The sequence below is a fragment of the Alnus glutinosa genome, chromosome 4, assembly GCF_958979055.1.
Source record: "Alnus glutinosa chromosome 4, dhAlnGlut1.1, whole genome shotgun sequence".
Classification (NCBI taxonomy): domain Eukaryota; kingdom Viridiplantae; phylum Streptophyta; class Magnoliopsida; order Fagales; family Betulaceae; genus Alnus; species Alnus glutinosa.
In genome coordinates this window covers 28792528-28815750 of record NC_084889.1, presented here as the reverse complement: position 1 = coordinate 28815750, position 23223 = coordinate 28792528, and the positions used below count along the sequence as shown (strand labels likewise).

At 35.4% G+C, this 23223-nt stretch overlaps 3 protein-coding genes, 1 non-coding gene and 1 pseudogene across 4 annotated transcripts; 2 read left to right on the top strand and 3 right to left on the bottom strand.

Moving 5' to 3' along the window:
• The first annotated feature begins 951 nt into the window (after window positions 1-951).
• LOC133865989 (purple acid phosphatase 17-like) lies at window positions 952-3126 on the top strand. Its single transcript, XM_062302534.1, has 7 exons — window positions 952-1247; window positions 1469-1625; window positions 1747-1854; window positions 1981-2108; window positions 2309-2437; window positions 2548-2615; window positions 2695-3126. Exons 1-7 carry the CDS (start codon window positions 1053-1055, stop codon window positions 2906-2908), a joined length of 999 nt encoding a protein of 332 aa, XP_062158518.1. The 5' UTR covers window positions 952-1052; the 3' UTR covers window positions 2909-3126.
• Window positions 3127-3160: 34 nt separating this feature from the next.
• LOC133866278 (glucan endo-1,3-beta-glucosidase 11-like) lies at window positions 3161-6305 on the bottom strand. The gene is made up of 3 exons (XM_062302806.1): window positions 5843-6305; window positions 4635-5279; window positions 3161-3196 (listed from the first exon to the last, which is right to left on the bottom strand). The coding sequence occupies exons 1-3, from the start codon at window positions 6290-6292 to the stop codon at window positions 3161-3163; spliced, it is 1131 nt and encodes a 376-aa protein (XP_062158790.1). The 5' UTR covers window positions 6293-6305.
• Window positions 6306-11470: 5165 nt separating this feature from the next.
• LOC133867093 (purple acid phosphatase 3-like) lies at window positions 11471-14174 on the top strand. The gene is made up of 7 exons (XM_062303776.1): window positions 11471-11775; window positions 12109-12265; window positions 13024-13131; window positions 13249-13376; window positions 13477-13605; window positions 13744-13811; window positions 13901-14174. Exons 1-7 carry the CDS (start codon window positions 11602-11604, stop codon window positions 14112-14114), a joined length of 978 nt encoding a protein of 325 aa, XP_062159760.1. The 5' UTR covers window positions 11471-11601; the 3' UTR covers window positions 14115-14174.
• A 630-nt stretch (window positions 14175-14804) lies between these two features.
• Window positions 14805-17703, bottom strand: LOC133866277 (uncharacterized; annotated as a pseudogene).
• A 4631-nt stretch (window positions 17704-22334) lies between these two features.
• LOC133867519 (small nucleolar RNA R71) lies at window positions 22335-22441 on the bottom strand. Its single transcript, XR_009900078.1, has one exon. It is a non-coding gene; the product is annotated as a small nucleolar RNA R71 (small nucleolar RNA).
• Between the last annotated feature and the right edge of the window lie 782 nt (window positions 22442-23223).

Here is a 23223-nt window from a genome sequence, read left to right as displayed (position 1 = left end):
GATAAGTTATTCGGTGTGCGGCTTGAGTAGGATCATTTATAATTATTTATCTGAATTTAAAAGAATTCGGGCAGGCGATTGTGAGAGGCTACTTATAGAACCTACCAAACCGGATAAGTAGTTGGGTAATCCAATTTTTATTTGGTCAGGTGGGTTCTATAAGTAGTCTCTCACAATCACCTAAAAATTTGAATAAATAATTATAGATGATTGAGATCCTAATCCGTGCGGCTTGCGTATCTTTATGGTATTATTAGATATTCGTTATTGTCTATCCTCTCTTTTTCCTTCCAAGGATTGGCTCACATGTCGAATTCTCTCTTTCTCCCTAAATTTAGCGACCCTAGGTTAGGAAATTTAAACCTGGTTACTGCATTTGGGTGTCACCTGGTTGCACCCACATTTTCCATAAAGGATCGTTACAATCAGTTTTGTTGGCAGCGATCCCACCCAACACTATCTTCAACGAAGATTCTTATCAAGACCGTTGGTGGTTCGATCGCTGTCAAAATTGACTTTTTTCTTTTAGTCTTTCTGCATTTGAATTTGGTTTTTTTTCTAGCTTGCTTTTTTTTTTTTTTTTTTTTTTGGTAGGTGTGATGTTGTTGTTCCTTGTTCTTATCTAATGTACTAAAAAAAAAAAAAAAAAAAATTCCTGTTTCAAGAAGTTTATAATTCTGTTTGTAAAATCCTAGGATTTTTATTTATGTATTAACAAGCCTAATAAAAAACTAGAGATTTCTGATGTGAATTTAATTATTTATATTAACATGTAATATTCTCCTTCACGTGTGTGAGATGTATTATCTCGAAAACCAATAGAAAAAAGTTAATTTAATTATTTAAATTAATATTTTAAAATTCTGGAATTAATTTCTTTCGTCATCTTCTTGTTTAATTTGCCAACTTTTTCCTGCCTATAAAAGGGCAGTGCATTTAGACGTTGCAAAGATACCTACCAGTCTTCCATTGTTGAAATATTTTATTCGTTACATTATTCGAGTCATTTATTCTTTGGTCTCTCTTGGATCTCCTCTGAAGTCTGAAGAGAGATGGCAGCTTGGTATAAAAAATCCATGGCTCTGTCCCTTCTCTTCGCCATTACCTTTGGCCTCTGTTTCTTCTTCACATCTGCAGAGCTTCAAAGATTTGAACACCCCACAAAGATTGATGGATCGCTTAGCTTTTTGGTCCTTGGGGACTGGGGACGAAGAGGGGCTTTCAACCAATCAGAAGTTGCTCATCAGGTTCTAAATCTTGTATTTTTTTTTTTTTTTTTTTATTTCCAATGTTTTGAGTAATTTGTATATATGACAACTCAGGAAAGCTTTTGTTGAATTCATGAAGGTTATGTGTTTGTAAAAACCAATAATTTTTCTTTCTCTTTTATATTTGTTCCTTTGTGGGTTGGGCAGAGCAGGCATAAATATATTTTTACTCGTGTGTTTGTTATGGTTCTTGCTTGCAGATGGGAAGGATTGGAGGGAAGCTAGACATAGATTTTGTAGTTTCCACAGGAGATAATTTCTATGATAATGGGTTGACTAGTGAAGAGGACACAGCATTTGAGGAGTCATTTAGCAGAATCTACACAGCCAATAGCCTACAGAAGCAGTGGTACAGCGGCAAGTACCAACTACTTTGATTATATGGATAAAAGAAAAATCACTATTTGCTTTTCACTTATTTGCAAAGCATTGAGCAATTATATTTAATTTAATTTAATTTAATTTAATTCCTATGCAGTTTTGGGAAACCATGATTATAGAGGCAATGCAGAGGCACAATTGAGCCCTGTCCTTAGGCAAATTGATAGTAGATGGCTTTGCCTCAGATCTTTTATTGTGAATTCTGGTAATTAGCTCTTACATTCAAGCATATCTCAATGCAGGGCTATAATCTATTATCTAATGACATTGAAACTTTTGAAACCCAACCATATTTAGCTTTCTTTCCTCTTCATCTGCTTCTTTTTTGTAGAATTAGCTGAGATTTTATTTGTGGACACCACTCCTTTTGTCAAAGCATACTTTACTGATGCGGAGGGCCATACATATGACTGGAGGGGCATCCACTCTCGCAAGGCTTACACTGCCAACCTATTGAAGGTATATTACCGATAGTCTGTTTCAAATTGTTAAATCCTCACTTATTCAAAAGCTTAAACTGATAGAAATTGTGGAATCAAGGTTTGAACTCAAGAAATCTGGCTCTAATACCTTGTTATATCACATTTAATCAATACTTTAACGCTAATTGTATGTTAATAAAGACCACTATCTATATTCTTTATGAATTTTTGTAACAGGATGTAGAATCAGCATTGAAGAAATCAACTGCAAAGTGGAAGATTGTTGTTGGTCACCATGCCATCAGAAGTGTTGGACATCATGGGGATACAGAGGAACTTAAAAGGCGGCTGCTTCCAATCCTTCAGGTTACTGAAATTGTCACTCTCTCTGTTCTTATAGACAATGGAAGAACAAAAGGGTTTGAAAATTTATTAATTGAATCTAAAAAAAATTTAGTTTCATTGTAAAATCGCAGGCCAACAATGTTGATTTTTACATGAATGGCCATGACCATTGCCTTGAGCATATCGGCGACACGGACAGGTAAACAAAATGTAACTTTTGCACCATTTGTTAAAACTGAGAGCAGTGCATTTGGCTAATGCTGTGAAACTTGTTGCAGCTCTATACAATTTCTAACTAGTGGAGCTGGGTCCAAGGCATGGAGGGGAGACATTAAAGGACATAACAAAGAAGGTCTAAACTTCTTCTATGATGGACAGGGTTTCATGTCTGTCCAGTTGACCCAGTTGGATGCAGAGATTGTATTCTATGATGTTTTTGGCAACATTTTGCACAGATGGAGTACCAAGAAGCATTTTCACTCATCTACATGAAGTTTCGAACCAAGTGCATGGCAAACCTACCTTGTTCTAAATTTGTGTATGCCTTGGTGATTAATCAATAACTTCATACATGTACTCCCATGTACTTCAAAATGTATAGTGTGAAATGTTGCTGCCTTTGACACACAGGCCATTGGAGTACATGTCTGAAAAATGAAACTTCCAAACATGCTTTCAGGGCATAATTATGAAGAAAAGCTTTTGACAAAGTTAATTTCACAAAATGCCAAGAATCTCCGAGAGTTATAATTGAAGCCCCAATAAAGGGTTGTTGAGGCCCTGCAAAATCAGATGCACAATATTAGATCATTTTACCATGACTTTGCTCTTTAAATCTCTACCAGACTACCACAATAGTAGCTTTCTGGGATGCCATACCTTCTAATTCCAGGCACTCAGAGAGCTGGAATTCTATGAGAGAAACTTGGCAGCTCTGCCTGTGGAAGAAGGTTTTGATACTTCTATAAAGTTTCACTTTTGGGAACAAAATGAACACCAACCATATAAAGTATAAACAAACAAAGTAAATAATGCCTACAAATTTCACTTTTGGGTAGCTTATGACAAAGCTTCATCATTATTTGCACAAAAAGCTGGTCATCTCATTACCAGGAAAAAAAAAAATGATTTTTCACTCTTTAAGGTGTACATTCTTCAAAAGCACCACATCATAAATGAAGCCTCAGAGTCCAAACTTTTCGTTAATAAAACACTACTGCTGTGCATTGTACAAGAGACGGTGGCTTTAGGGATTACCGTGTTTGACATCGAAATTTTGAAAACATAATTCTGATTCTACTTTTTTAAAAAATAAATTATATTTTATTCTACTTTTTCAAAACAAATAATATTTTATTCAACTTTTTTTAAGAAGTCAAATCTCAAAACTAGTAAATAGAATAAGAATTTAATTCTGATTTCAAAAATTCAATACCCAAATGCACCAAAAGAACCCAAAAGAGGAGGGGCGGAACTAAATTTTTTTGTGTGAGCGGCCAAAACTCACATTTTACTCATCCTTCTATTTATTTTTTTTAATTTTTTTCTTATCAAAAAAAAGGAGACACGTATGGTATCATTATTGGTGCTAATGTTACACTTTGACCGTAACGGAAGTTTTGGGTGGGGAGTATTTGTCATTTATGGTTATTAATTATGAAGAGTTTTAAGTCACTTTTTAAACTCTAAAGAGCTTATTGCAAATTCGGTATAACCACGTAAATTGATTTTGCATTTTTTTCCTTTAATTTAACTCTTATTCATAAAATAATAATAATAATAATAATAATAATAATAATATACAGTTATACTAGCAATAAGATTGCCTTTTTTTAGTATATTATGTTCTTAATTAGTAATTCAGGTGATCTTAAGTAATTGATATAAAGAAGTTGTGGAAACCAAAAGCAATCAAATTAAAGTGGATTATTTAAGGATGAATGGAGCATGTTAACTTGTATGCCAACGGATGCTGGAATGCCAAAAAGTATTTATCTATTGATTAATAATAAACTTGTGGAGAAAATTGGGTTATTGTTATAACTTATAATATGCAAAAAAAAAAAAAAAAAAAAAAAAAAAAAAAAAAAAAAAAAAAAAAAAAAAAAAAAAAAAAACCCTTCTCCGATTACATTAAAACTTCTATGTATAGATCTACTTTCACCTTCTGCTTTTACAAAAAGAATAAAATAAAATAAAATAAAGACCAAGTTATCACTTTAGCTAGCTTTAGAGCAATGCAGTTGATGCCAGATGAATTGAAAACTAATTCTGCTGGGGTCTGTCGTCCAACGGAATAGACCGGCGATGTGTCAGGCTTGAACAGTCCATAGTTCCTCTCTGACATTGGCCCGGGCTTCATGTTTTCGTTAAACAACGCAAAAATATACACGTCTAAATCCGAGCCTGGCCTCATTGGTGGTGTCACCCTATTTTCAGCAATCATCTTTATCAAATTGCCGTTGTACTTTGCTGCGTTATCACGTGTAGCTCCGGCCTCATCGGCGTCGCCCTTCGATGGCCAACCAGTCTCCGACACGCAAACAGAGACATCCTTATAACCCAACAGAGATAGCGCAAAATAAACAGCATCAATCTGCGCAAATAACATGTTATCATAGAGGAGATTGGTATTCGAATCCACAACCCCGTTGTTCGGCTCAAAGAGAACGTAAGCAAGAGGAATTTCCTTTGGGTTTGCCTTGTATGCAAAATACGGGTAAATATTGATGCAGAAAGGTGAACCCGTTTGCTTGTGGAACTTCAAGATTTCAGTTATATAGCCGGTTAGATCTTGATTAAAGGCTCCGGCGGATGGAGGATAGGAGTTTCCGATCACGTTGAAGGAGTGTGCCGTGGTTACCTGTAAAATTACCACTTATGCCATAAATTTAAGCTACTAAAAAAAAAAAAAAAACAAACAATTTAATTATTCGATTTCTATATTCTAATACTCGTCTTCACTCACGTCACCACGTGTCTTCTCTCCCTTAATAAAAATATTTAATTGAAAGAAGAGATTACTTACGTAGATCTAATTTCTTTGATATCATGTTAAAACGCTACTTAAAAGTATGTTTGGCATTACGATTTCATAATTAAACAAAGTGCGATTTAATTTAAATCAAATCACATTAAATATATGGTTTGGTAGTGTGTTTTTAAAAAAATTACGATTTGAAAACATAGAAAATTTACGTTTTCAAATTGCAGATAAGGGGATGCTTTTTAAAAATACACAATTCTAAATACTAAACTGTGATTTTAAAGGTCAAACTATAATTTTGCCAAAAACTTAATTAATTATATGCATTTTCAAATTGCACTTTTTAAAATCGCAAACTCAAATAGACCCTTATTCTATAAAATTAAACTGATAAAAATAGATTAAATTTAATCATTTAATTTATTTTTTAATATACCTACCTTGATCTTCTCGTCTAACCCTAAAGCAACGAGTGCACCGTATATGCTTTGCATGGCGGCGACGAGGCTGTCGCTCAAAGCAATGTCGCCTAGAGTCAGAACTTCGTTCCCAACCATGATGCGGGTAATTTTCGTGTCGGGCAAGTATTGTTGGACGTTCGATCTCACCCAAGTTAAGGCGTTCAGTGGATCGCGCATCTCCGATAAGCGTTCGTTGCCAAGCGCGACGGTGAACTCAATGTCGGTGTTGGCGAATGCACCAAGAACCAGCGGATTTGCGTCGTAAAGCTTCACCTTTGTGGCACCGATGGACTGAATGAGAGGAACAGCGTGCTCGGGCGCCGGAAGATTGTCTCCAATCTGACCGTAGTTGATTCCAAGGGAACCGGAAACCATTGCAGGCAACACGGTAGTAGAAACAAGAAGAACAATAAGCAGACAGAAGTCCATGATGGATTCTTCGCAACAGAGACTCGCGAATCAATTGGAATAACACACAGCAAAATCCTCTTCAATCTTTTCTATATATATACATCACAAATAAGGCTCTTTCTAGCTACTACTACTTTTCTTTCCGGTTTCGGAAATCTTACCTTTTGGGTTGACATTGGAGCGTGCAAATTGCCACAGTTGTCCGTGAGTCACAAGTAAATCTTTCTTTTTCTTTTTCTTTTTTTTTTCTTTGTTTTTATTTTTTATTTTTTCCTTTGGCAAGAAGGAGATCTGTTAATTTGAATTGGATCAGATCTCCGACAAATACAATGGTCGTTCGGATTGTTTGTGGAGCCCACTTGTTCGGGCCCTAAAAACATTCTTAGAAGCTTCTAAACAATTTTTCTTAAATATAAGGAATAAAATTACTTTTTACTTTTCTATCAAAAAACATCCAACAGCAGCTTCCCTTCATTTTTTCCTATATCATTAAAATATTATTTTTTTAACTTTTACTTCATTTAAAAGTAGGAAAAAGAAGATAAAGTATGAGAAAGATAATATATTTTTTACATTTACTTTAATTAAAAGTATAAAAGAGAAATAAAATAGGAGAGAGATAATATATTTTGTAAATAAACAATTGAATTTTAGGGAAGCTGCTGTGGAGAGATTTTTGTAACTTTATTGAAATTTTCCCTAAAACTTAGAGAACAAGCCCCCTTTAGAGCACTAGCAGCAGATTCCCAACCATTTTTCTTATATTTAGGGAACAAAAATACTTTTTACTTTCCTATAAAAAAAAAAAACCCACAATAAGTTCATTTAGAGCATTCACAGCAGCTTCTCTAAAGAGGTCTGTTCCCTAAGTTTTAGAAAAAATTTCAAGAAAGTTATAAAAACCTCTCCACAGCAGCTTCACTAAAATTTTTGTTTCCCTGGAAAGTGAATAGTACTTTTTTAAAAGCAATATTCACTTTTCATTCAATTGTTTATTCACAAAATATATTATATCGATCTCTCATACTTTATTTCTCTTTCTTACTTTTAATTAAAGTAAAGGTAAAAAAATATATTATCTCTCTCCTACTTTATCTTCTTTTTCCTACTTTTAATTAAAGTAAAAGTAAAAAAATAATAATAATTTAATGATATAGAGAAAAATAAAAGGAAGCTGATGTGGAGTATTTTTTGATTGGGAAGTAAAAAGCAGTTTTGTTTCCTATATTTAAAAATGGTTGGGAAGCTGCTGGGGATGCTCTTACATTTCCCTATATCAATTAAATATAATTTTTTTACTCTTATTTTATTATTTTTCTCTCTTTCCTACTTTTTCTCTCTTCCCTATATCAATTAAATATATTTTTTTTATATGAAAATAATACATAAGGAATAAATAGTAGACATGTATATATAGAGAATTACTATTCATTCACAACCCCTTCGTCTAAATATATATAGGGCATCTGTTGTTGTAGGTTTTTTTATGTTTTTCATGAAATTTTTCATAAATATAGGGAAGGGAACCAATATAAGGTAACTGTTGCTAGTGCTCTTAAGGAAGCTGCTGTGAATGCTCTAAGAAATATAGGATCTTTTTTGCTTGAAGTGAAATTGAGAGTATTTATTTCATTGCATTTAATTAATAGTGTACATAATGATCAATGCATTATTTAAAATTTTAAATAACGTGAAAATATATACATTAATTATTAGATCTATTAATCTAATATGAACTATTTTCACTTGAAATTGTAATTCGGTGCGGTAGGACGACGGTCCAGATTTAATTTAAATTCTTTATGAGAAAAAAAGAAAAAGAAACTAAAGTTAAATCTGGATTTTTTTTTTTTTTTTAATAGCACATAATCCAAATCCGAGAGTTGAGAGGCTCGATCTTAATCCATGTGTGTGTAATACATTTAAAAAAATAAAATAAAATAAAATAAAATTACCCTTAAGAAACGCAATTGACATGTTGACGTACGTACACCTACAACTATCCAAAGTTCCACTATTTCATTAATATTTTTAGCTTCTGATGGTGTTCGGATTACTACAGTGACTTCAGGCCGCCTTTTAGGAAGGAGCTCCATCTGCAATGGAGAAAAAGTGATTAGAGTATTTCACTGGTGCTCGCCGATGAAGCACCTCCGATGCCTAAGTTAATACGAGAATAATAGAATGTTTAACCGATGGTGAAGGGAGAAGAAGATGATGATGCATGCCTCACATTTTCTCGTCCTACTTATATGCGGTGTTATTGACCTAATCGAATGCTCCTAGATCTGAGTGGCTAACTGGGCAATTGCTCCGAGTTCATCGGGTTATCGACCTCCTTTAGTGGATTGAAATCCGATCCTAATTTCCTGGGTTCGATCATATCGACATAAAGCGTCGCCGGGTTTGAGGGTTTGGGCCATGCTTTCCAGGTCCAACCGGGCCCTCTCTTGGGTATTGGCTTTAGTGATTCCTGCTAGGTCCTACAATTTCTGTGTGTTGGTTATGGTTTTAATATATATTGATAATAATTTAATTTCAATACAACCCCGTGAGTCACGGTCATTCAATTCGTCTTTATTATCAGTATTTACATTTATTTATTTGTGGCTTTTATGTCATTTTCTGACGTGGCATTTTTTTGTAATTATTTTGTTAGAGGTGGAATTATAATTTTGTTAGGCCTTCATTAGAAGAATAAACAGAAATCTTACAGATCAGTTGGACGGAAAAGGATTGATTTGAAATATATATATATATATATATATATATATGTAAATTAATTGTAATACACGTAGGATTTACACGTGTTATAATCGTACAGCTAGATCCTCTTCCCATATAATGGAGCTGCAAGTTGCATATATTACCCCCAAGCTTCCATCCTCGAGATTCCTTGCTTTAATTAGAGGAAGAAACCAAAACATGCATGGGCGTCCTAACATACGAAGTTGCTACGAAACTGACATCAAAGTCAGACCTATATACCACCAATATTGACCTATTAATTCCTTAAAAAATAAAATAACAAATAATTGCCCCATTAATTAGGGGCAGTTTCCAACAAAAATTACTTTTTAATTTTTAATGGAAAAAAATCTTCTATAATTATTTGTTTAAGTGATAGTAAGAAATTACTTATGAGACCAACTTGACCGGATAAGTGGTTGGACAACCCAATTTTTATTTAGTGAAGCGGGTCCTATATAAGTAGTCTCTCACAATCACTTACCTGAATTCTCTTAAATTCGAACAATAATTGAAAGGATTTTAATCCATTTACAATAGCTTCTCTTACGACTTATCTTTTTTTATACTATTCAAATATTATTTCTATACAAAATACAAATTTCTTACTTACCCTCACATTATTTACAAAATTTCAACACAATTCTATATAAAAGGCAAAGTGACGAGAGAAGAAATAAATATTTTATATTAAAATAAAGAAAAACAATGTAGCATTTTCAATGTTTATGAAAACAAACAATAAAAAAGCTGCTACAAGTTACTTTTTTTTTAAAAAAAAAAATCCTACATATAAAAAAGGGAATATTTGCTATTTGTGCTCTTATTCCATTTATCATGTGGTCGGAGCAAGCTAACATATATAGGAAGTTGCTACGAAATTGACAGGAAAGTGACCCTTAGCTTGCCTGATACGACGACCCACTAATATAAAAAAATAAATCGTATACGCCAAAATATGATTAATGAGAGGTCAAATTTAATTTTGGCAAGAACCAAGTGTATTTTTTAAGCCTAAAAGTTATATATATATATACTATGTGTCTGATAGGAAATATTCTGAATAGCGATCAGCTAAATGGGCTTATTGAATTTATGTAAGCCCATTAATATATAAACCTCAAAAAACTAATTAAGATTTCGGTATGTCAAGAGGCAACGTTCAATAGAAGCCTATAAATATTTTCAAAGTATTAAATCTCTCGAGATATTAGGGTTGGACGTTGGAGATATGGATTCTGGATATGTTGGGAAGGAATTTCGGAGTCAGAAAATCAGTTCACACCCTATCCGTAACAACAATTGAAATCACATCTATAAATAAGTTCAAACTACAAAGTATGAGATAGAGAAATTTTTGTTGATAAAGAAACTTATTTAGGCATCGAAGTGGGTCCGGCTAGCAACCCCGATGAGCTCGTTTGTTGATATTTGTTATTTTACACAGGAAAAGAAAAGACTTTACCAAAGCTTGTGTTGCTGTATTGGAAACTCTCAACAGTGTCATTTGTGATTTTGATCATTATTGTTAGTATATAAATTAAATGATTAAATTCATCTTTTTTTCTTAATTTAAACTTTTGATTTTTATGATAAAGCTATTAAGACATACGAAAATAACGTGCGATAGTTGTTTTGAATTCCATTTGTAACTCTCATGCACTACTCTCATAATTCTCATATATTATATTGATTATATGCATCTCCTAATTTTTGTAAGTTATATATTGATTATATAATTATTGTATTCATGCATGACCTCATTCAACTATAAATATGCTATTTTATTGTATAGTTAAAAAATAAGAAAGATGTAGTCAAGAAAATGCTTTACTTTATGGATATAGACCATAGGTCGAACCACCTTAATTTTGTGTCTATTTTTATTGTTTTCATCACTTTCTTCAATTATATGATTTAACAACAATGAAGAGAAACACAAAATTAAGGTGGTTCGGCCTATGGTATACATCAACACAATAAAGCATGTTAAATCGTCACTTAAAAGTAGCGACGTGCCAAATTGGGCACATTGCTACCACTTTGCTAATTAGCAATGTGCCCAAATTGCCACGTCACTAATTAGTGAGGTGCCAATTTTTGCATGTTACTAAATACTATTTAGCGACAACCTGATTAACAATGTGGGAAACATGTCACTAACAGTTAGCAACGTGTCAAACCCTCAAACATGTAGCTAACTACACGTTAAAAAAACAAAAATTGTAGTGCTTATCTCAAAAGCTTAATCCGATAAAATAATAATAATAATAATAATAATAATCAATATTTAACCAATACTTAACCAACGTAGAAATAGACAAATGTATCTCACAGGGGATGGGGGATCCGTTTCATGTGTTTGTCGTAACATATTTTTTTAAGGAAGTTGCCAGGAAATGGATATGCAGTAACCCTTGCCTATATAAGACCAAGGATTACCCTATCCCAGCTATTATATTGTCCCATATTGTTTAGATATTCCCATTTTGATCATTACATTTCTTCTTCGTGGGTTCTTACGTACGTACTCCATCTGAGTTGCTGCCGGAGCTCTCTTGTACAATTGCTTGCATGTCATGTCCACCATGAGCCTTCTCTGCATGGTTTTTTTCTGTGTTTGCTTTCTTTCTATATCGGCTGAGCTTCAGCGGTTTGAACACCCCATTAAACCCGATGGCTCCCTAAGCTTTTTGGTGATCGGAGATTGGGGAAGAAGAGGACATTACAATCAATCTAAAGTTTCTGATCAGGTTTGTTTAATAGCGGGTTATAGTATTCAATTTTTCTAAGAAAAATTAGACAATACTCCTTCCAAACTTCCAATTGAAGCAACGAAAGCAACCTACGATGGCAGTCGGTCTTACGTGGAGACCCCACCAGCTTTTTTTTGAAAAAAATTATAATAAAAAAAAAAACAAATTTTGAGATTTTTTATTTTATTTTATTAAGAATATTTTTGTCATTTTTAGAGCGGAGGAGTACATTGCAATTTTTTGATAGTTTTGGAGAGGGGGGGGGGGGGGGGGGGGGGGGGGGACATTTTCAAATTTATATTGAATTCTTAATGAATGCATATGTTGTAGATGGGGAGGATCGGGGAGAAGTTGGGCATAGATTTTGTGGTCTCTACTGGAGACAATTTCTATGAGGATGGCCTCACCAGCATAAATGACCCTGTTTTTGAGGAGTCATTCACCAAAATCTACTCCGCCAAGAGCCTGCAGAAGCAATGGTACAGCGGTAAATTTCCTGACTTCACATACACATGCATGCATTGATAGGATTCGGCTTAGATCCAGTTTTAGTTGAAATTTTGCCCGTTGAGATTAAAATATGAGTCCCATAACAAGACATAAGGAATACATGATAGAATTCCAACGGGCCGAGTATTAGTTGACCTGTTGGGATTGGGACATGTTTCATAAGAATACAAGTCACAGGCCCAATGGGTCCAGTTTTAGTTGAAAGTAGACCTGTTGGGATTGTAATATGTGTCCCCATAACAAGACACGAAGAATACATGTCTCAATTCCAATGAGTCTAGTTTTAGTTGAAACTAGATCCGTTGAAATTAGACACATGTCTCATAACATGACAAAAGGAATACATGTCACAATCCCAACAGGTCCAGTTTCAGTTGAAACTAGATCTGTTGAGATTGTAATATATATCCCATAACAGGACACTGAGAATACATCTCAATCCCAATGGGTTTAGTTTCAGTTGAAACTAAATCCGTTGAGATTGTAACACATGTCCCATAACAGGACAAAAAGAATACTTGTCACAATCCCAACGAGCCTAGTTCAGTTGAAACTAGATCAGTTGGGATTGGAATGTGTCCAATAACAAGACACAAAAGATATATGTCTCAATTCTAAGGGGTCCAATTCTGATCCCAAACCAACTCCTATGTAACTCATACTGTCATGCATGTGACCCTTTTGTCCCTTTCCCAATCTAATGTTCAAAGCAATAAAAAACCATATTGGTTCCAGTTTTGGGCAACCACGATTACAGAGGAGATGTTGTGGCACAATTGAACCCAATCCTTGGGAAAGTAGATAGCCGATGGCTTTGTCAAAGGTCCTTTGTTGTCAACTCAGGTAAAAGAATAAGGCAATTTTCCAAACTTCCTTTCTGATGTACCTTCAATTTACTTCAAATAAAAAATAAAAAAATGAACGTTTTATATATAAGTTCATTTGTCTTGCAATTCTTAGAAATTGTGGAGATTTTCTTCGTCGACACAACTCCTTTTGTTGATAAGTACTTCGTGAGGCCGAAGCACCATACGTATGATTGGAGAGGTGTACTTCCCCGGAAAGAATACCTCACAAAGCTCTTAAAGGTAATTCAAATGGTGATCTAACAAGATTATCTTAAGGAGACAAAATCATTTTTCTTCTTTATATCAAAAATCTAATAGATTCAATTGGCTTCAAAATCAGGATCTTGATTCGGCGTTGACAGATTCAACGGCGAACTGGAAAATTGTCGTTGGACATCATACCCTCAAAAGCATAGGGCATCACGGAGACACCGCGGAGCTTGTAACGCACCTTCTACCAATACTTGAGGTAAATCTTATACTCTTGATGTGTCGGTAACTTGCGCGCACACGCACACATGACTGCACGTGTGAGAGAGAGAGAAGAACATTGATGTGTTTTGAAGATGAAGCTTCTGAAACAAATTTAATCCTATATAACATCCAGGACCACAGCGTTGATATGTACATAAATGGGCATGACCATTGCTTGGAACACTTGACAAGCACAAGCAGGTATACACAATCAACCAAGCATTTATATGTAAGAGGGGACCTAAAAGTCTTTTTATCAGGATCAGTGATGGAACTTGATTTTAATGCAGCAACATCCAATTTTTAACCAGCGGAGGTGGTTCAAAGGCATGGAAAGGTAACATCGGCAAATTAAACAAAGACCCAGTGAAATTTTACTACGATGGGCAGGGCTTTTTGTCCGTTGAACTTAAGCAGGGTGAAGCAAAGATTGTATTCTATGACATATTTGGCAAAGTTCTGCATAATTTCGATCTATCCAAGGAGTTCTACTCCACCATGTAGAAGATATATTCAGAATATGACGTCTCTTAATCTTTAATAAATGAATTCCCTTGGTAATAACTAACTCATCCCTTATCAATTTGTGCTTTCACTGCAGTTTGCCCCAGTTTCTCTTATCAGTTTGCTATAAAAACAGATAAGAAAGAGAACCAATCCACGTGTATCCTAACAACATAACAACTCACTTTTTTCAGTGCCTATAAGAATAAAACAATGAGGCACAAACATCAAGTACATTTCACATAGAAGACTGTCTATAGCTGCACAATCCTGAAGTCCAACAACTTTTGTTATGTACAGAACAATTAGCTCCAAATTACCTGGTACCCATCACCAGAATTACACTCGAACAAGTTAAGGTCAGTTGTGCGTCCACTAACGATTTGCTTTGCCAGGGATATAAGTGAACAATACTCAATTCAAAACAAAATGGTACCTTGAATCCACGTACAGAAACATTAAAATCCTCCTTTTTCCAACACACCCAAATACGACCCAAATAGTGCTGATCATAGTTAAAACAAAACCTCCAACCTGGAAGCATAGAAGAACCAATAACATCTGCTTTCTCCTCTTTAAATTTGGTCTCAATCAAACAGGCCAAATTAATCTTCTTTTGCCTTATAATACTCTGAACCTCTCTTTGTTTGGAGGGGTGGTTCAAGCCCCTCACATTCCAAACTAAAATGTTCATGAATGAGGCGAAAAACCTCTCATCAACCTCTCCTCTTCTTCCTCCAATTTCCCCTTCCCTTTGTCAACTGAACAGGATGAACTAGGATCTATTTCTGCATCAAGCAACAATTGAAGAGCCTCATTGGACTTTCTTATCTCACTATTATCAAAAGTCCTACCATCAACTCGAGCCAACAACTGAAAAGAATTGGACCAGTGGTTACTATTATCAGCAATAGGTGCACGAGATTTAGGTGTTTTCTTGGATCTACTCACCACCTTCCAAGTATCACCTGCAGGAGGACCTGAAGAAGTATCTCTACCAATGCTAGGTTGAACCTGTGGGACAGGAACAGGATGAACTGGTTCCTTAAGACGCCACACTGCCTTCTCAATTTTAGTACAAGTATGTGTTGCATGCCCAAAAGTAAGACACTTCTTACATTTTATGGGCAGCCATGGATACTCAATCCCCACCTTATTTATCTCACCATCAACTCCTATGAGTTCAATTTCTTTAGGGAAAAAAGCATTAACATCCACTTCCACTAGAACTCTAGCAAAACCAAGCCTAAGTTGCTCCATAGTCACCGAGTCAGCACAAATAGGCTTACCTATTCCACTAGCAATATGCTCAAACAGGTAGAATTCCAGAATTCCATAGGAAGATTATGCAACTTAATCCAAATAGGGACAGAGGCTAAAGACAGCTTAAGCAATTGCATACCTGGAGCCCATCGACGAAGGATTAACGGTTTATTAGCAATGTGCCACAACTTCTCCTCCATCACTGCGTCTCTGATACTTTCATTGGCAAATCGAAATAAGTAGAGACCATTCTCCAGCAAGAACACCTCCACAATCCCAAATGCCGCCCAAATATTTTCCACAGTTCTCTTAACCACATAAAATGGAAGAGGATTATCAAGAAACTGACCAATCAAAGAAGAAGACCATTTCGAAATCCCCTCTTCAATAGCTTCCTTAGGCGGCTGAACAATAATCCGCCCATTCTAACGTTTAGGTTCAAAATACTGCAAAGAGCCTAAAGACTTATCAGTTTTAAAAAGCTGCCTCCAATCCTGAATCCTTCCTGCCTCAACATCCTTCCCCCCCTTTTCATCCTTCCGCATATGAAGCGAAGCATTTACATTTTCCACCTGATCAACCTTCAAGGTACTACCCTGCATAACAACAGGAGAACGAGCCTCCCTGTCTTCTTCATTCAACACCAAGGAACCATCACGTTTTTCCGGAGGAAGACGACAATTCATCTCCCTACATTCAGGTATTTCGCCTTCCTGAGGGATACAACCCTTCAGCTCCCTATGAACAGAGACCTCTCCTACAACAATATCCTCCACCACACCATCCAGAGCAACCTCGCCAACCTCATGCTCTCAACATCCCAGAGAAAAGAACCAAAAGTCACTGCCTCCAAGACAAGTCTCTTCAAACCACCAAAGCTAATCTTGATTAGTTCATCCTTAGAAGAATCCACCGTCCCATCAGATGTTATAACAATTTCAGGTCTTCCAAACAATGCCTCTGTATGCTTCTCAATGATGCTAACAGCCTCCTTGGATCTTATTGTGGCATATCTCTGAAGCATCTCCCCATCCAAAGACATTACGTAAGTTCTCAGGCGAGAAGCCTTTAACCCATGACCAAACCCCCCAGGACTGATGCCACCGGCCCAGGAAGAGACTTCAGGATGGGATGATGCAGCCCGGAAAGAGACCTCCTCACCACTGGGTCTTGTGTCTCCCCCCACAGCAGGCTGAATATTACTCTCTTTCTCATCCGACGCATTTGAAAGGATTTTCATTGTCTTCTCAAGCTGAAACCTCTGGTCAACACGCTTGAGGAAATATTCATACATCACAGATGCTGCATAGACTTGCCCAACCCTGAGTTTGCTTATCTGCGCAACAGAGGTTGAATCACTTGCACGGTTCCCCAGAATCAGAGCTAGGTGGTTCTGGATCATCTCATAGGCTTCAGGAGAGTGAAGCTCCTCAAGCTTCTCATCTTCGCTTGGCCATATATCAACTCAGCCAGAAGTATCTGAGGAAGAGGGGGCTATGGCAGGTATCAAAGAAACATTAGCATGCATGAATTTCTGCACCACCAATGCATATAAGATTTCTTCCAAAGCCTTTTTCCTTTCATTAGCCTTAACCTCAGCGAATCTCCTGACAATTTCAAAACACCATTAACACAATCAATATTTCTCTTCAAAATTACAATTCATTGTTCAGTTCTCAAAGAAATTAATGGAGACAAAAAGAATGTTAAAACTTCCCCTGTTTTATTTCTGTCCTGTGTTTAATGATCAATCTAGGGACAATCTTACTAATAACAATGTAAAAAAATACGCAAGAAATTAAAATTTTTAACTAATCTACACTTTGTACAATTAACATGGGCAATTTGTATTTTAAGAACTCGAAAAGTAAGCAATACCAAAATTCGTATGCAATTGACTACTAGTTGTTTGTGAAATGTTAAACCAACCTGGATAGAACTAAGTCAGTCCCAGAAGCAGAAGGCTCTTCCTTCTTTTTCTCAGCATCACGATCAGTTTGGAGCTGTTCAAGCTGCTGCTCAACAGCAGCAGGCACAAGATGTGGGTGGCTTATTAGGATCTCTGACAGAAACTGCCCTATCGGAGACTCCAGCTGAAGCAGAGCAATTGGAGCACTCGACCCTGATGAGTCCGGAGACGATGATGCCCTAACCAGCAGGCATCTCCTACTTCCAAAACCCACTCCCCGATGTCCTGACTTTGGGTGAGAAATTGAAGCGCAATGCTGCAAAGCATCAATCACGTGAAAAATTAATCAAATTTTGACGCACAAAAAAAAAAAAAAAGGTGAGGTGGACCAACTATGGTAGACCAAGCAGCCTCCATCAGTAAAAGTAACGCACACGATTCATCCAAAAGAGGATATTCAAACTTTTTTGTTTTTGGATGGCTAAACATTCTGCATACCCTCATACAGGATTGAATTCATGTTTCACCCAAAAAGTGGGGGGAAAACACGAGTCTCCAAACTTCTTTTTTGGGGGGGATGAGTAAACATTACTCACGCACTCATATTGGATTGGATCCATGACCTCACTCTTCACCATATTTTCTAATTTTCACATGCACTAACTATATTTGTCCCTTTGGCGTGTCTATAGTTGGATCAACGCATACAGGCTTCTATGCTCGAGTTCTAGCCTGTTGAGGAGCTTCAATATTTGTTCTGTTAAGACGCACATCAACAGAACACTGTATTCAACAAAATAATATAAACTACCACCTCACGTTCCGGCCGTTACAAAACAAAGCTACATTTTGGCATCAACCCACATCAGCATAACACTATATATATTCAACAAAGTAATATAGGCAACAAAGAGGGACCTTTAAGTCATCGACAAGCTCATCAGCTGATGCTTTCAAGTCTTCATTGTACAGAGATGAAGCTTAGCTTATTGCTTGATCTACATGGTGGAATACGACCCCTACCGATCCATTCACAACAATGTACAACTTTGGAATTATTTGTTGGCCATAAAGAATAAAAAGAACAAAGATCAAATCCAAGACAAAAGATAGTGGTATAGGAATGTGATAAAGTAAATTAAAGTCTCATAAGGGTCAGTGAATTGTGAAGGCATTGCATAGGAAGTAACATTTATGTGGCTATCGCTTCCCGCCTAGTTTTTGACAAGGAAGCTAGGTGGCATGCACTAACTCTTAATTATTTAAGATCACAATAAGATCGATTATTGGAAAGGCATCAGTTTCAAAACATGGTTTCAATAATATTTAGCCGAAGTCCAAATATATATATATATAAGAACATGGAGAAATGCAAAAAAAAAAAAAAAAAAAAAAAAAAAAAAGCACGAATCAGAAGCAAGATTTGGCTTAAGATAAGTTGATCAGTTAATCATGACTATGTAATGTCGTCATCATCATCATGATATGCAATAACATCATGATTTAGACATGAGAGAGAGAGAGAGAGAGAGAGAGAGAGAGAGAGAGAGAGAGAGAGAGAGAGAGAGGGAAGGGGGAAAAGGTGAAGGGAGTCCCGGGGATCAGGTTAAGAATGGCAGGAAAACATGTGAAATAGAGCTCGTGAAAATGAAAAATGTAGTGAGGTGGGTCTTATTGAAAGCCATTCTCTCTCTCATTCACTCACTAAAACTTGAAGCCAATTAGATTTATGGAGAACCAACGCCCATAGAATCCAAGGAGGAGATAGTCAGACCTCATTCAAAGCAGCCGCTGTTTCTTAAACATTAATTCACTTCGTGATTCAAAAGCAGTCTTTACAAAATATTCCATCACCACCTCAACATTTAATGCAACCTTACTATTGTTCACTCACTTGTTCAAATATATATTGCCACTTCCACCTATAACAAAAAAGAGAATTAAAAAAAAAAAAAAAAAAAAAAAAAAAAAAAAAAAGGAAAAGAAGAGAAACTACTCTGCTGCCTTTACTGCTATACATATCAGTCTATTATGTTAAACCATAACTCTTTAATTTCGAGAACCAAAAATAAAATACCATAGAGAAGTACACAAGTGACAAATCACTAAATGGTTATGAAATACGAATCCCTGAGATGAATACATGCCTCCATAGATATATTTTCAATTATCTGATTGAATGTCCTATGTCACAATCACCTGTTTTGTGTTATGAATCTTAAGCTCTTATAAGCATATTTATTGGTAAGGATGGATTTTTCAAATGACTGGGATAAAATGGCTAACTCTTTAGACACGGCTGGCTGCACCTATTCCATTGCCTCATCTTTTGTTGCTTGATTATTGATTGTTTTGCTATTTTTGTAAAGACTAAATTGACTCTTGTTTACTTTTTGTCTACCAGATGCCCCCTTAGCACCTACTTTTAAAAAATGATTTTTTTTTTTTTTGGAGAGCTCTCTTAAGTAACTTCTCTTTGAAGTATTTCTGACATTATTATGTTGTGATTTTTTTTCTAGGCTAATATAGTGCACTATAACGAAGAAACATTGAAGAAAGTGCATAGTTCAACTTATACCCATGAGTCGGTGAGGTCTCAGTTACCAGATAACTTTTCGAGGATGTTCCAGAAATAAGACTTAGAACTTTTAATCATCTGCTATCAGTTGGGTTTTCCGTCAGTTTAGACCTGATTAGCATGCTAGAATGAACAAACATTTAAGAGGGCATTTTGATAACCAGAAACTGAAGAGTGCTACGAGGGTACTACAGCTTTTTCCAAAAAATCTATACAAGTTGTCTTGTAAATTTAATTTGTTAGTGAATGACTTGCCAACCATACACTCTTAATTATTTCACCAATTATAAATTGGCACATCAGTTAATAAGGAAATTGAAATAAAAGGTGCAGTATCCTAAGCAATTTCCTATATTGAAGTATACAGAGAACAAAAGGTATCAAATAATCAAATACCGTATCGGAATGCAACTTACAAACAACAACACGACAGAGCATCTTTAAGTAGTTTGAAACAATGTGACGGTAATAGTAAGAGTTTTGATAGAGATAGTCTCAGCATTTAGTAGGTTGGTACAAAAGATAGAGAAGCCACACTGATAATAGCTTAAAAGTGCTTATTTTTCCTATTAAAATAAGTATTATCATACTTTATTATAATTTAATTCTTGCATTTTATATTTAATTGTGGAATATTGTTCAAATATTAATATTAAGATTAAATGATATATTAATGCAAGAAATTGTGTTATGTAGGAATTAGAAAAGAAATCAAAGAGTAAAAGCCAAGATGTGGGTAAAAAGAAGAAGTATATCATATGCCCAAGATAGAGTCCAATGTGTAAAATAAGAAGAGGTGAAACCAAACTGCTAGACCCACGAATTGGATAAACATTCTAATACTACTACATGACAAAACCAAGAAGAAAAATGTGTCTTTGGCTCTTATAAAAAGAAGCGGAGTTTTATTTCAAATGTAATAGAGAGACATGGAACAAAGAGAAGACTGAGATTCTTATAATAGTACGAATCCCAAAAGAAGAATGACTCTTATCTTTATAAGAGAAGCAACACGGCAACAAACAAGAGGGCCGAAAAATTGCAGAAAAAAAGAAGAAGACGTTCAGCTCAAGATCAAAGAAGACAGCGACGACGGTTCAAGATTTATTTTTATTTTCTTCTTAGTTATTTTATTTTGCTAGCACGATGTTTATGATTTTAATGATGAAATTTATTTACATAATCATGTCTAGCTAAATTTCTAGCTGAGGCTAAGGGTGAAACTTTTAATAAGATTGTAGTATTTATTTTTCAACTATTTTATGGTTTTTAATGTAATATCTTTTTAATTGATTGCATGATTTATTCTTAGAAAAAGGTTTTTGTTCTACAAAATTCATTAATTCATTGTTAACTACGGCCTACGGGTATAGTGAATGCTTTGAATTCCCTGCGAATCAAATAACCAATTTTGCGTAATAAAATCAATCAATTTTAAGATTAATCTTTCGATGATATTTTCTCTTGGTATTCACTGATCTATTCTTCGATTATCACATGAGTTGCAAAATAAATATTATAATTTTGTTAAAAGTAAAACCTCAATGCCTTAGCGAACCCTTTTAATTGTTATTTTCATTATATATTTTATTTGCATCATTCAACTAAATCATCTATCATAAATTTTTCTTAATTTTATTTTTTTAGTGTTCTTTGTTTCCCAAATCCCTGTGGCTCGACACTTGACTTCCAAGAATTACTACTTCACGACAACCTGCACTTGGGTTCGCACACTTAAGTTGTCAACAAGTTTTTGGCGCCGTTGCCGGGGATTTCGGCATTGATAAAGAGCACCAGACTGTTTTAACGAAGTTTGCTTCGATTTTCGATTCGTCACATATCCGGTAAACTCGTTCCATCTTTAATTTTCTTTTTCTTTTTTCTTTTTTTATTTATTTTATTGTGTGTTTGTTGGTGTATGAATGCTTGGTATCGTGATCAGAGTAGTCGTTTGATAAAAATAGAGTTTGAAGTGTGTTTAGAAAATTTGTTTGAGTCTTCAGTACATTCTCAGACACTTGGCACGATGGCTGATGATGGTAGTAATCATGGGGAGAATGAGAATTTGAATCATAATGATCCACCAATGCGGTCATTGAGTGAATATTTGCAACCCCCTCACAGCAGTACCCCTTCATGCATTATTTTTCCTCACCAAGGTAATAATTTTAATTTCAAACCAGATACGATTCCATTACTTCCTAAATTCCATGGTATTGAGTCTGAAAATCCTTATTTGCACGTAAAAGAATTTGAGGAAGTATGTTTCACTTTTCATGACCAAACTTGTAGTGAAGAATTAGTTAGGCTTAAATTGTTTCCTTTCTCTCTAAAACATAAAGCTAAGACTTGGCTTAATGCTTTGAAAGCTAAGACTTGGCTTAATGCTTTGAAACCTAGGACAATAGGCACATAGCAAGAGATGCAAACTGAATTTTTCAAAAAGTTTTTTCCTATTCATAGGACAAATGCTCTTAAAAGACAAATCATGAATTTTGTTCAAAAGGAAAATGAGACATTTTATCAATGTTGGGAACGTTTTAAAGATTTGTTAAATTCTTGCCCACATCATGGCTATGAAATTTGGCGCACCATTAATTTTTTCTATGAGGGTTTGATGCCCGAAATGCACCAATTTGTTGAAATGATGTGCAATGGTGAATTTTTAAACAAAGACCCCAATGAGGCTTGGGAATACTTTGACCACCTAGCTGAAAATGCTCAATCTTGGGACACCACTGCCCCTGAAAGTTTTAGTAAGACCAAGCCTCCTACCACTACATTTAGTGGGGGTATGTATTACCTTAGGGAAGGGGATGACTTATATGCTAAAATTTCAAGTTTGGCCAGAAAAGTTGAAACCATGGAATTAAGGAAAGATAATGAAATCAAATCTGTGCAAAAAGAAGAAGTGTATAGCATTTGTGAAGTCAGTGGACACACAACACGTGAGTGTCCAACTATTCCAGCTTTTAAAGAAGTATTGCATGAACAAGCAAATGCCATAAACACTTACAAAAAGCCTTTTAATTCTCCATACTCTGAGACATACAATTCGGGGTGGAGGGATCACCCCAATTTTAGTTGGAGACAGGAGAATAATGCACCACCACCACCTCAAGAGCCCTCTAACTTTGTTCTTTATCGTCCCCCACATAAGAGGACTCTTGAGGATACGTTGCAAACATTTATGCAAGGGCAAGACACATTCAATAATCGAACATCACAAGCCATCGATGACATAAAAATCACTCTCACCAAGATCACCTCATTTATGAGCATTCAAGAAAAAGGAAAGTTTCCATCTCAACCTAAACCTAACCCACGGTATGGGGTAAATGAAGTCCAAAATACTCAAG